The following is a 14,958-nucleotide window of genomic DNA, read 5'->3' as shown; positions in this document are numbered from 1 at the left end:
AGGGGCTGGCTTATAAAGGGCTTTAAAAGCCAAAGGATTTTATATTTGCTCCTAAAGGTCTTAGGGAACCACTGGAGTTTACTGAATGGTGTTGGGATATTTGTGATATGGTTAGACTTTCATGTTAAAAAGATCACTTTGGTAGCTGAGTGGAGGTTGGAATGGAGTAGGTAGTTTTGAGGCAAGGAGACCAACCAGGAAGATATTGCAATAGTATGAAGGAAGAATAAACCTGATATGTTCCCAGCACAATGAAAAGAGAAATAGAGATCCAACAGTGGTTGAGGATAGGGTAGTTCTGGTGGCCCTGGAGGGGAGGTGAATCAAGGTAAGACATTTGTAGAGACATTAAGAAGTCAGAAATTATTACTACAGTTTTTTTTTACTCATTCAGTATCGCTATCATTAATAATGAGAGAAAGGATAGCTTTCTGTAGGAAAAGGATAACTTCCCAATTGATAATAAAATTGAATGTATTTATTTCTCAATCTTTTTCATCCATAAAGCGCCTCTAACAGGTTTTGGTTACATGAGTTTCAAAACTTCAGTTTTTAGCAACATGTATACTTTGTCAAACTTTAATATAATCTGAATGGGGTATTTAAGTTTTGGTGAGAGTTCAATATTTGACTCTGTATGGGGATAGGCCAGAATGGGAACATGACCCACAACTCCACAGAAAAATGTAAACTACCTCAAGTAAATCTAAACAGCAAAAGAAGCTCCAACCATCCCATGGGAAAACTTGCATGTGACCTTGGGGCATCCTGGCACTATGCCTTCTTTGTTCTGTTTTTATATAATACCTCACTTGGCATGGGGTTGGTGTAGGAATAATTAGGGCAGGAGATGCTGCCCCCTTACAGTCTCTTCAGCTAAAAGGGCAAAAAAGGTGCCAGTGAATTACGAGTACTATAAAAGTATGCAACAAGGTCATCTGTTAAATGGGCTGACCTCACTAATAGATTCAGTAGGATAAAGCAATGGGACTAAGGATTTAACTTTTTAATTCTAACACATTCTGCTATCATTGAAGAGGTCAGCCACTTTATTCCCTAGCTCCTAAAAAGTTTGAGTGGGAGGGCTGGTTGAGGAAAATACATAATAATGCTGTCCTATAATACTGTTAAAGTATGAAAAAATACATAGAGTACAAAACACAAAAATATGCAAGCATTAAATATGACTTTCTGCTATCAGTTGTACTACATAGCCAACCATTTTATTCCCTAGCTCCTAAAAAAAGGCAGCTGGTATATGTGTGTTTTGTGTGTGTGTGTGTGTGTAGGGGTGGGGAGGGGCAATGCTGTCCTATAATACAGTGTTACATATCATATGTTCTCACTACAATATGAAAAAATGAATCAAAGTAACTATCCAGCACACAGTAGGTGCTATATACATGTTAGCTATTATTATTGTTGTTTTATTATTATCACAAAAACAAATATAAAAGCATTAAATATGCTATAATGGTCACAAATATAGTTTACTTTTATTAAATGTAGTCTATCAGTCTAATCTTCTTACCTTTAGGTTGGGAGACTTTACAAACATTTTTCTTTATCTTCTCTTCCTTCTTTACTTTTGTCTCAAACAGCTCTAAACAATTGCTGTTACCAGCTGTTCCAGAATATTCAGAGATAAAATCTTCTGAATAATCACAATGAGAACTAAAGTTTCTACTTGAACCTTGAGTTCTGCTATAATCAATACTTCCAATGCTGTTGTTACTGATCCTGGAAAAATCACCAGTGCCTAGACTTCTACTGAATTCTGCAGGCTTATTACTGTCTTCCAATACTGCATGAAGGAAATGGTCATCTACATTTGTTTTTGTTGCATCAATCAATGCCATAGTAAATAACCTAGTAGAAGTAAACATAGTTGGTCAATTTTAGACAAAAACCAAAATCTATGCTTTGCTATATCTTTACCTTTTTAAAAACAATTGCTTCCCCCATAATGATTAGACTATCTGGAGGGAAAGGGACAACATGCAACAACCTATTTTATCATACCTTCTTAGAAAAGATTAAAATTTGTTTTTGTTATTCTATCACCATTCATAAAATGTAAGGTTTTTAGAAGCCTTCATGTGAACACTGTTCTATTTTCATGGGTAAATATATAAGTAAAGTAAATTTTCTGTCTGATTTAGAGAAATAATAAAATCAAAATGTTTGTGGAGCATAACTCCTTGGTAAAAACATGAAGTTCAGACATACTTCTGGAGTTGTAAAAATACATTCACATACTGATTATGATGTCAAGGTAAAATAACTTCGTAAGTTTTAATAACAAAAGGATAAATGTACACAATGAATATTCTAATTATTTATTCTTATTACAGAAAATAGTCAGTGAATAATATTTAGCCATGACATGAGGCAAAGCAGAGTGGAGTACACTGGATTTATAATAATTGAATATGAGATTGAATCCTAGATCTTCAACTTACTACCTCTTTGACTTTGGAAAAGTCACTAGCCTCTCTGGGCCTCAGTTTTCTCATCTGCAAAATGATGGGGTTAGGTAAGATGACCTATAAGTTCTCTACCACTTCTAAATCCAACTTTAAAATGTTTAATAACTGGCTCTCCAAAAAAAAAAGTCTACATACAATATGCTTTTAATCTATATTGTTAACATTTTCTTAAATATAGACAACTGACAAAACAATAAATCAAGCCTGATTGTAGCTTTTGCCAATTTCCAAGGTGTGATTTCCAAGGTTTCAGGTCACACTGAATCGTTTCGATCCATACACTGGAACATTACTATAACCAATCTGCAATTAAATAAAATCTGATATGATATAAATTCATTTACACTATACAAGGGTGTTTAATTTCTAATAGTATCATAAGAACCTTATAAGGAGTACAGCAAGACCTCAAAGAAAGAATTATAGGTTGGCTTTAGTGTACATTCAGCATTTAATTATCTAATTAATAAAAAGGAAAGATGATGACAGAAGATACAAAAGAGTACATAACACCAAAGCCATTTCTATTTGGTTTTGCCCCAAACTAAGTAATATATTTATTTTAAACTATAGTCAAAAATAGACTTTCACCTGTAGATGATTATATTATCTTGTATTGCAACTTAATGGCTTTTGCTTCACCAAGTATATATGTTTAGAAAATTGGTCTCCCTTTCGTTTGTTTTAGGCTTACTACAATGAATGTGAATTCTACACACCAAGTGAACATAGAAGCAATCTGGAAAAACAACAACAATAACAAAAACAATAAAGGCAGTTAGGTAAGAAAATGTGGAAAATGGATAATTTATATCATGTACAGTGCCTAGGAGAAACTCACCCCACTAACTCCCACTTGCTGGGCAGATCTCCCTGATAGAACTACCTCAGGTTCAAGGCTACTTTATGATTTTCCATATACTAAAACCATAGCTCATAAGCCCCCACTAATATGTTTACCTTTAATAGTCTGAGAACGTAATTAGATTGAAGCAAAGGCAATCTGGCATTATAAAAAAAGTAGAAATAAAACTTTCCCCATAAACTTGGGGCAAACTCTTCTACAAATACACACACCATTAGAAGGAGAAGAGAAGACATGTTATTAGCACATGTGAAGAGGCACACACATAGAGAACACATAGGGAGACCTACATGTAGGGAATATGTATAGCCAGGATGTACTGGTAGAGGGCCTATAATGTGGTCAGGGTGCGTGTGTGGGGTGGCACACACACAGGAAACATGTGTGACAAGGACATAAAAATGGAATGGAGGAGCAGCTTCTTCCTCTGATGCTAAAGGGCAATTGATGTCTTCTAGAAATATTGTCATGCTGTTTTTGCTGGGTCCTCCTCCTTACTGGTCCCCATCAGATGCAGAGACTTTCTTGAATTCTGTTTTGCTATATCTTGCTCAGATGGATGCTGAATGTATAGCTTCTGTGTGCCATTAGATGTGTAGTCTCCACAAGCAAGTCACAGCCTCGCTGGGCAAATGGCTAAGGAGCTTCTTCCTGCTTTGAGATTAAAATTGATCCTGTATAATTTTCTTATTGATTCTATTTACAAGTAATTGGTTTTGCCCTGTAATTGCTTAAGTTATGGTTCTTTCTCTCTGTTTCTTTCTCATTGTTCAGAGCTCAGCTGGCCTCTAACAGGGTTAAGTTTAAAAATCCAGCTTTCTTGCCTCAAGGAATTTAATTGACCTACAAGAATGTGTGTGAACCAAAAGGGAGTTTGGGTCTCATATCTTTATGCCCAAGCTATCCTTTAAGGATGTCTGGTTTGCTAAACAAAAGTCTGGGCCACTATCTTGCACTTCGGCTCAAACAAAGAGCACTTCTTAGTCTCTTGAGAGAAGACAGGTTATTGCTAGCCCCAGTTACCAAACTTCCAACTAATCATGTTGTTCCCTGCACCTCAGCTGTGTAACCAATCATGTTGCCCTTCTACCCTGCCGTTCTTTGTTCTGTACTCTCCGAAACCCTACATAAAGGGAACTGTCCTCTTGGTTTGGGTCTTTGGCATTAATGGAGTCAAGCCGTGGATCCATTTATTGACAGGTAGCATGCTAATAAATGTTATCTTGTGGGAGATTTGCCTCAGTTTACCCTTTTGTTAAAATCTCAATAGCAATAGCTTCCAGCATTTGATTTTAGCTAAAGTTCTTGCTTTTTTCATTTCTTTCTCATGAGATGAGGCTGTGCCATATTTCATTAGTTGAAAGCTAGAGGCTTTTTAAAAATAGCTCTTTTAGAAAAGCAGCAATGGGGGTAGCTAGGTGGCACAGTGAATAGAGCTCAGGCCTTGGAGTCAGGAGGGCCTGAGTTCAAACCTGGCCCCAGACACTTGACATTTACTAACTGTGTGACTATGGGCAAGTCACTTAACCTTGACTGCTTCACCAAAAAGCAAAAAGAAAAAAAAAAAAAAAAGGGAAGCAGCCACCCCTGCCTCAGTCATAGGACCAGCATTACCCTCCCTAGGGGGAAAAACAATAAATATTTACAACTTTTTTTCTTTTATGAAGTGGCCTTTCTTTTCTTTTCCAGCTTCTTGCATAGAAAGCTTTTCTATCCCCTAGCAGGATATTCTTTGCCCCAGGTGCCAAGATTTTTAGGGCAAATTGCTAAGGTGGGGTTTCTCCCATCTAGGTAAAGACCAAAGTCTTTATCTTTTCTTTGGCCTGAACTTCCTAATCACATGGGTATCCTTGGGTGACATCATTCTAACTTATAATGAGAATTCCCTATGACTCTCAATTTCAATCTCCAGAAGCTAGGCAATAGCAGAATTAGTATGTTAGTATAGTAGAATCAACTTGATCAATAACCATGAGGTTCTAGGGTTTCCTTGTTCTCAGTTCCAAAAATCCCTTCCACTCGCTCATGTAGATGAGCATGAGGAAGAGGAAGGCATAGAGTCATCCCTACCTAAAAATTCCAACCCTGTTGCCTATAGGCAAGTGTCCCTTCTACATAAAAAAAAAAAAATCACTAGATTACTACCGTTTTCACTAGCTATCATGCTATTCTCTTTCTCAGGCTAACTCCTTGAGAAAGTCATCTACATTTAGTACCTCCACTTTCTCTCCTCACATTCTCTTTTTAACTTCTCTACAGTCTCTTTGAACCTCATTACTCAGTTAAAACTGCTCATTTCAAAGTTAGCAATGATCTCTTAACTGCCAAATCTAATGGCCTTTACTCTATTCTTTTCTTTTTTGATTTCTCTGTAGTATTTGACACTGTTGACCACCTATTCTTCCTGTATACTCTACTTTCTGTGTTTTCATGCGATGCTCTCACATCTTTTATTCTTACCAGTATGACGGCTACTTTTCAGTTTTCTGAATCGTCTATGACTCACCTACCAACTATGGCTACATCCCAAGGCTCTGTCTTCTCTTTTCTCTCTACACTATCCCTCTACACTTAGTTATCTTTGATGAGGTCATGGGTTCAATTATCATGTCTACATATACGACTCCCATATCTAACCTTGTTCAACCTTGGTCTCTCTCCAAAACACCAACTATCAACCGGACATTTCACATTGTATATTCCATATGCATTTAAAATAGCAACATGTAAATAACAATCTTTCCCCCCAATATTCACCAATTTTTTATACTTCCCTCTTACTTTGGAGGGAGTACCATTGTTCTAGTCACTTACTTTTACAACCTGAGTATCTTCCTCATGTATCCAATTCACTCATCTCACATATCCAAATCCATTGTCAAGCCTTATTAGTTTTATTTTCACATCTCTATTATTTGTTCCCTTCTCTCCACTCACATAACCACCATCCTAGCTTCCTCATCACTTATTGCCTGGAATCTTACATTGGTCTTCCTGTCTCATTTCTCATCATCTCAATCCATCTTCCACACAGTCGTCAAAACGATTTTCCCAAAACACATGTTTAAACATGACATTCCTCTACTCAATAAATCCCAGTGCCTCCCTATTACTTCTAGGATCAGATATAAACTCCTCTGTTTGGCACTTAAAGCTCTTTACAATCTGACCCCTTCCTATCTTGCTTTTCCCTTCCCTGATTTCTATGGTCTAGTCAATCAAGCCTGTTCATACATGATGCTTCCTTTCCCATCTCCATGTCTTTGCACTGACTTTCCCCCATGCTTAAAATTCTCCATCTTCACCTGTGTCCTAGAATCCCTGTTTTCTTTTGACACTCAGCTCAAGCATGATTTATTGAGGGATTTCTTTGCTGGTTCTCCCAAGAACCTACTCTAAGGTTACTTGTATTTGGTCTGTATATGTCATATATACTATAAGTACACATGTTATTTCCTCCAGTAGAATGTAAGCTCCTTGATGGCAGGGACTCTTTTGCTTTTGTCTTTGCATAGCCCAGGACCAGGCATTAAGTTAAGTGCTTAATAAATACTTAATAAGCTCAGGGAACAAATTCCCTTCCTCTACAACCAGTCTAGCCATATTTCTGGTTTTTCATATATAAATACAGCTACAAGACTCTATAATTCTCTCAAAGGAGTTTTTTTACACATTGTTATGGTGGAGTAGGAAAACTCCTTAATGCCTTCTTCACAAATTTATAATGTATCTTCTAAAAATAAAACTAAAATCTAGCTCTGAATTCTCAACAAAGTTAAAGTTGTAACAAACAAATCAGAATAGTGTAATCAATTGAATATTTCTGACTAGCCAAAGCCTAAAATGATTTTGAACTTACCTTTCCTTACATATGCATTAAACAAAAGTTTGTATTACCTACTCTTAGTCTGTGAAGTACAGGAAGCCAAAAAGAAATCATTAAAATGTTAAATATTTCTAGTAATAACATAGTTAATGGATAGCTCCACATTTTGATGAACTGGAGGCATTTCGATGTAATCAAAAGAACACTGAACTTGGAATCAGGCGAGACCTAGGTTTGAATCCTATCTCTGATAGTTCTGAGCTGTGTAAGTCATTTAAAGTTATTGTGATGCTCAAAGAAGGTAATGAATGTAAAGAAACTTTAAAAGTTTCTGCCTTTAAAATTAGTATACCACCTATCTAATGGGAATAAATGAATTTAGGGACAGTGTATTAGATTTCCAATGATTTGAATTTAAATGACAAAAATTAAACACACACACACATATATACACATAAAGAAATTGGTCTTATATAAGGTAGATTTTATTTAAATTGGATAATGTAACATATTTTATTCTAGTTAGAATATTCAATTGATTATATTATTTTGATATGTTTGATATAACCTTAACTTTATTGGGAATTCAGAGCTATATATAAGTTTTATTTTTAGAGGACACATGAATTTGTAAAGAAGGTATTAAGGAGTTTTCCTATACCACCATGGCAATGTGTGAAGAAATTCCTTAATCAACTTGAAATGGTTATATGATCTTGCACTCTGGATGAAGGAGACACCACAGAACTGGCATGTCCTTTAGTCTACATAAAAAAGTAACCCTGGAGTTGAGGTTTGTCAGTCTGATCTAGAAAAGTGGAGGAAGGACTAAAGCCTTTGAGAGGGAATTGTTCTTGTCTGGCTGAAGGGAGTTTCTTCCCCTTCCTCCTCCTCCACAGTGGGTTACCTGCATCTAGCAGAGAAAAGAGTCACACATCCCAGAATGACACAGATGGAAAGGGAGGAAGCAGCTTCAAAGAGCGTGAGCCCTGACAACTGGGAAAAGAGTAAAGCTGCTTACTCAAGAGAGCTAGACCTGACAATTGAACATTGGGCCCAGAGAGAATTGCATGAAGAAAACAACTTTCAGGGCCTGCATTTCCAAAGGTGTGAATTGCCTTGGCAACTATTTTACATATGTGCCTATCAGCTGTTCTTTAACTTTCTTTTTTTCCATAGATTTATCTTCCCACAGATACTTTTTGTAGGAGAGTGCACCATAGGTTTTTTTGTTTGTTTCTTTTTTGGGGGGGGGAAAGGGGTGAGGGGTTGTTTTGTAAATGCCTTTGTTGAGAGCTAGTTGCAACCACTGGCTGATAGTTAATGAGAAGTACAGAGGTTTATGAGCTAGGGTAGTAAGAGTAAAGCCCCACTGAGTTACCAAACCCGAAATAGCAGCCACTTTCTAGGGTTTCAAACTTTAGATACAAGTGTCAAATTGGGAAAGTACCCAAGTTGGGAGAATGTTACATATTTAAAAGCTGATTAAAAAATAAAACATATTTGAAAATCAAATAATTATTTTATTTTACAAATTAAGTGCAGAAGATACTGGTGAAGTCATTAAGAAGTAAAGCACTTCCAATTTGGCAGATTAATTATTTGGAAATTCTTTTGTCATATTATTATGACCATCATATCCCCAACCAAATAAGTTTAAAGTGTTTTATTTAGCTAAAAGAAGCTCATATGTTTCAGATATTTTTATTCAACAAAAGCAATTATTTTGATAAAACATATGACATTAATTTTTTAATAACTAAAACTTAAACCATTAAGCACAAGAACTTGAAAATTACAGTTATTTCAGTGGAAATCTATCTGACATAAATTACGAATTTCTTTGCCTTAACGGGAAGAGTGCACTAAATATAATTTTACTCTTTCTAGATGACCCAGAACCATTGATGCCCTAGACATAAAGCTGGTTTTGGAGTCAGAGGAACTATTTGAATTCTACTTCTCTTACTTACTATCTTTTTTCTCCTCTTTAATTGATTTTATATCCAACTCTCCAGAGTCTGTTCCAAAGCTATTCTATTCTCCCCAACCTTCCCATACTACCCTTCTCCCCATTTCCTTTACTGAGGACCTTATCTTACACTTTACTGAGGAAATAGAGACCATTTCCCTTGAGCTCCCTTTCCTCCCCACCTTCTCTCTATCTCAAAATCCCTTGACATCATGCTTCTTCCTTTCTTTGTTTATTCCATTCTCTGATGAAGAAGTGATTCTTCCTCTCAGGATGGCGAACTTCTCTACATGTACCCTCGATCTCATACCCTTATATTCTCTAGCATACTGACCCACAGTTATCCCTTTCTCTCCCTTTCTAATCTTCAAACTCCCTATTTACAGTTTCTTTCCTTGATGCCTATGAGTACATGCAAGTCTCACCCTAATTATAAAAAAACAAGCAAAAAAATTGTCACCAAATCCTACTGTCCCTCTCAAGCTACAGTACTGCATCTCTCTCCATTTTCATTGCCAAAACTCCTAGAAAAAAGCTGTCCCTAGTTAACACCTCCTTTTCTTCTCTTCTCACTCACTTCTCAAGCCTTTGTAGGCTTAAGGCTTCCAATTCATCAATAAAAATGAAATTGCTCTAAGGATGCCAATACTATTAACTAAATATGATAGACTTTTCTAAATATTCATCCTTCTTGACATCTCTGCAGAAGTCGACATTGTTTACTGCCATCTTTTACGGGATACTATTTCTTTTTTCATGATACCTCACTGCTGGTTCTCCTCCTTGTCAGACTGCTCCTCAGTGAAGAAGACTCTTCACTGGTTCATCATAATGAGAAAAATGATTAGTAATAGTCAATGATTTGGGAAGGTTAAGCTTTCTCCCTTTTTCTTTTATCCTCATTTTAAGACCTTGGTCTCTGAAGGTTGAGTTAACCTTCTTCTCTTTCCAGACCCCACCTAGGTGGGGTAGCCATTGTGTTCCACTCAAGTTTGGGTAGGGATAAATTCTTTCAATAGACTGCCCAAGGCAGGGGAATAAATGACATAATCAAAGTTCAGGTCCAGTCCCTCACTATAATATTTATTCTCTCATTAATTGTTAACCAATCAGAGTTGATTGCCCTCCTCAGAACACCCCTCTTCCAAAAAGGACATATAAGCTGTGAGTCTGCCATCATGACTGTCTTTGGTCCAAGAGGAAGATGGTCAAATGACCATTCTTTTATTAAAATGCTGGCATTTAATAAAATGATTAAATTGCCCAGAAATTATGTATCTTGAACCTTTTTAAATGGCATAACCCATATCCTGTCCCCTAACCATGGGTATATATTCGAGCCTATTTTCTGAACCTATATCACTTGATGACTTCATCAATATCTGTGTGTTTAACTATCAACTCTATGCAGATGACTGCCAGATCTTTACATCCAGCCCCATTCTCCTTCTTGAGTTCCAGTTGTACATCTCCAATTTGCCAATAGCACATTTCAAACTGTATATGTGAGAGGCATCTCAAGCTGAACATGTCTAAAACCAAACTCATTATTTTCCCCTAAAACTCTTATCTCTTCTGAACTTCCCTATTTCTGTAAAGGGTGCCACCACTCTTCCTGTCACTCCGGTTCATAACCTTGGCAGTATCCCTGACTGCTTAATGTTCCTCATCCCACATATCTAATAAGTTGCCTAAATCGAGTCATTTCTACCTCCAAAACACCTCTTGGATCTATCTCCTCCTCTTTACTCATGTGGCCAGCACCTTAGTTCAGGTCCTATTGCTATTATTTAGTTTAGAGGTCTTGTGAGCTACAGTGGGTACTGATCCACAGAGTATCTGAAGTGATATTTATATTTAATCTATTTTTAATCTAATTTATATTGAATCTGTTGAATCTAATGAAGTGATATTGATATTTATATACTTAATCTATTTATATTTATATTTAAGATAACATTAAAAGCTATAAGTCTTTCACATTGGGACCGCTTATGTAGACTTCCCTTAAAAGTTGCCTAGTCCCTCAACAAAATTATAGGGACAGGGACAGGACTGAGATTTCATTAGAATAAAGGAACTCCCAGATGAAAAAACTCCTACCAATGCAGCTCAGCATCTTCTCTGCAACTTGTAGTCTTAGAGAATCGCTTACAACACGGAGAAGTTCAGTGAGTTGCCCAGGGTTCATACATTAATGTTTCTAAATCTCAGATTTGGAAGAGACTTCAGAGGCCTTTTGCAAAAATTCCTACCTAAGAATCTCACTTACAATAGCCCCAACAATAGCTGATCCACTGCCTTTGAAAATCTTGAGAGAGAACCCACTACTAATTTTAAATATTCTTTTCCCTATTTTTTTTAAACTATGTAAGTTTTTTTTCTTATATTGTAACTAGCACTGCTTCTCTGCAATTCTACCCATTGCTCTAAGTTCTGCATTTAGGGGCCAAAAGAACAGTCAGTCCCCATTCAAGGGAGATAGTATAATGGATAGAGGGCTAGACCTTCCTGTCTAGACAGATATGAGCTCAAATCCAGCTTGAGACACTTACTAGTTATATGACCCTGGGCAAATCACTTAACCTATTTGCCTCAGTTTCCTCATTTTTAAAATGAGGATAATAAAAGCACCTACATGTTATAGTTGTGGTAAGAATCAAATGAGATAATATTTGTAAAGTGCTGGCATGTTATAGGTACTATATAAATGCTTATTCCCTTCCCCTTGTACATTTCCTTTTTCCCTCCATGATATGGATGTAGGGTTACTATATAATCACTCATTTGGAAAGGCATCTGCTGTTGATTGATGGAACCAAAATGGGTAATTAACTCCCTATTTTTTAATACTTTGAACTCAGAGCCCTCACTGCAATTGTTACAGTGAGAGGCCCTAATTTATACATCTACCCTTCTCTCTTCTCTTTTCAAAGCTATATTTCCCTAATTTTTTCAACTGATCTTCATACAACATGATATCCAACCTGAAAATGTCCTTCTTAAAATATGGTGCCCAGAACCGAACAAAACTCTACAGAAATGATCTGACTAGGGAAGGGTACAGCAGAATTATCTCCTCCCTCTTGATACTTATTCATCTCTTAATTTTGACTAAGACTGAATGTTTTTTTGTGGGTATTTTTGACTGTCTTGCCATACTGTTGAATTAAATTGAGCTTATCATACATTTAAGTGCCAAGATATTTTTCATATAAACTCATCTAGACATATCTCCCCCATCCTGTACTGGTTAGAAAGTTTACATTTATCCCTATTAAATCTCATCCTATTAGATTTGACTCATCATTCTAGTCTGTGGGGATTTTTCTGATTCTGTCATACAATATGTTAGCTGTTCCACTTATTCAGTTATTGTCTACATGGTCAAAGTGGTGCACTGAAACACACACACATACATACAGATGTATGTATGTATGTGTGTGTGTGTATGTGTGTATATATATGTGTGTGTGTATATATATATATATATATATATATGTCTTTATGTGTGTATACACACACATCTGTCAGTGAAGTCAGGGAATCTACATGATTCAGGAAAAATATCCCCTTGAATTGGCCTGTGAAGTCAATAAAAATTACTTATATATATGTTAGTGAGTAGAATAATTTATTGATGCCATTCCATATTAGCACAAATCTTGCACTGTTTTTTATTAACAGTATCACCATGTTAAATGAAAAGTGACCACTGAATGAAGGAATGTAAAGCTGAACAAAAATCAATCAGCAAGTCAACAAGCATTTATTAAGCCTATTTATTAGACAGTGTGCTAAGTAGCACTAATATTAGTAGCCTCATAAATTACCACTCTAAATATAAATTCCAAATTAGGCTCATGAATTATTCAAGAGAGACATTATCTTTAAGGCTACCTGTCATCGCAGCTGTAGAAAGTGCATCTCAGACTTTGGCCAGATTCTCATGTCATCTGTGAATATTATGACATGATCAGGGCTTCCAGATAATCCAGAAAAACGAGGTCTTTTTGTAGGGGTAATATGGCAACTGGTCTCAAAAGTCATTTGATGGCAAAAACTGTGTAAGAGAAATGCATTGTAATTGTATCATAATACAGACTACACATACAGCATATATTAATTGTTCTAGAGGAAGTGTGGTATGTTGGATAGAAGGCAGAACTTGGTGTCAGGATGACTTGGGCTTGAATCCTGCCTTATCTACTTCAGTGTGATTTTGGGCAAGTCTTTTTCTGAGCCTGTTTCCTCAGAGCTGTTGTAAATATCAAAGAAGATAATGTATGCAAAATACTTTGCAAACTTCAAAAAACAACATAAATATGAGCTACTATTATTATCAGGATCTGATGAAAAGGGAACTGCTAGGCTGAGGGCAGAGAACAGGCCATTTCAAGGAATAAGAATTAGACTGATGATTTCTCAGCAGAAATATTGTATAAGGCAAGAAATAACCAAAGAGAAATTAAAAAAAGAAAATGTTCAGGAATCAGATTTCAAGATGGAAAGAAAGAAATTAAGACAATGAATAAGCAAGTGGGGTAGGGATGGGAAAAAAGATTCATTTTGTCATCCACACAAATTTTTATTATGCACTAGTACATGGCACTGTGCCTCCGTGGAAAATAAAAACACACAAAGTTTTACAACATAGTTCGTGCCCTTTAGGGCTAACAATCTAGTAGAAGCAGTAAGATGCCTATTTAAACATCTATAATACAAGGCATGCACTGAAAAAAATTACTATAGGAATGCTGAGAAGGCCTCACTGAAGCGATCTGGAATGTAGGACCTGGATTTTAATCGTGAGCTGATAATTTTGGCTCTCTGGGCCTTGGTTTCTTCAACTTTAAAACGTGGGGTTGAGCTATATGATTTTTAAGGCTCTTTCCAATTCCAAATCCTATAATTCTGTGATTCATTGAAGGTGGTAATTCAGTTGAGTCAGCAAAATAAAGGGAGGTGGGAGAAAAAGAAAAATGCGGTGGTGTTGGGGAGAGACAGGTGAGAACAGCTGAGTGTATTCCAGGCAGAAGAAATCACTGGGGCATAGTTTTGAAATAAGAAATTTTGTTGTATGATAATGTTATATGATAATGTATATAAGCGCCTACTATGTGCCAGGAGCTTTATATTATCTAATTTAAGGCTCACAACAACCCTGCCAGGTAGGTGCTATTATTATCTCCATGTCACTAATGAGGAAACTCAGGCAAACAGGGATTAAGCGACTTGCCCGGGGTCACCTGAGATTGGATTGGAACAGAGGTCTTCCTGACTCAGACCTCGTGCTATGTCCACCGCACCTGCTATTTCAGGAGGGTGTCCAGCAGTCCAGATGGGCTCCAACCGCGGTAGTAGGCTAGGGCAGGCACTGAATGCCTGGCTGAAAAGTTTGGCTCTGCTAAGCTTTTAAGCACAGCTCTGTGGCAATGAAATGGGTGTTCAAACAATATGAATTTGAAGGGGACGCGGCAGGTGCTCCTTAAAAGAGCCGGGACAAAGGATGTCGCGACTGTGAACTCGGGCAGCGGGACCGAGGGGGGAAGGGCAGGAGAAGGGGCGGTTATCCCCTCATCTCCGGCCTCAGTGTCCCCGGGGCCACTGGGAGTAGGGCTGGGGGCGTCCAAGGAGGGAGGAACGAGTCGGGGCCAGCGCGGCTCATTCCGGGGGCCTCGCCCCAGACCTCCGCTCGCGGACCCGAAGCATCTTTTAGGCGTTACCTGCTCTTCCCGGAGCTCCAGCAGCTCTTGTATTTTCAGTTTGCTGTTACCATAGAAACTGCGGAGCGCGCGGCCTCCTG

At 37.2% G+C, this 14,958-nt stretch overlaps 1 protein-coding gene and 1 long non-coding RNA gene across 2 annotated transcripts in view; both read right to left on the bottom strand.

The window, feature by feature from the left end:
• Positions 1-1,859, bottom strand: part of LCA5L (lebercilin LCA5 like) — a 43,654-nt gene extending 41,795 nt beyond the window's left edge. Inside the window, exon 1 of the mRNA XM_027843610.1 lies at positions 1,532-1,859. Within this exon, the coding sequence (XP_027699411.1) occupies positions 1,532-1,859 (328 nt within the window). The remainder of the gene's footprint in view (positions 1-1,531) is intronic.
• A 1,045-nt stretch (positions 1,860-2,904) lies between these two features.
• LOC114029250 lies at positions 2,905-14,958 on the bottom strand. Its single transcript, XR_003567461.1, has 3 exons — positions 14,879-14,958; positions 13,053-13,215; positions 2,905-4,008 (listed from the first exon to the last, which is right to left on the bottom strand). It is a non-coding gene; the product is annotated as an uncharacterized LOC114029250 (long non-coding RNA).

This window comes from Vombatus ursinus, unplaced genomic scaffold, assembly GCF_900497805.2.
Source record: "Vombatus ursinus unplaced genomic scaffold, bare-nosed wombat genome assembly UNPS02014924.1, whole genome shotgun sequence".
NCBI classification, from domain to species: domain Eukaryota; kingdom Metazoa; phylum Chordata; class Mammalia; order Diprotodontia; family Vombatidae; genus Vombatus; species Vombatus ursinus.
The sequence above is the reverse complement of the archived record's forward strand: the minus strand, read 5'-3'. Positions and strand labels throughout refer to the sequence as shown.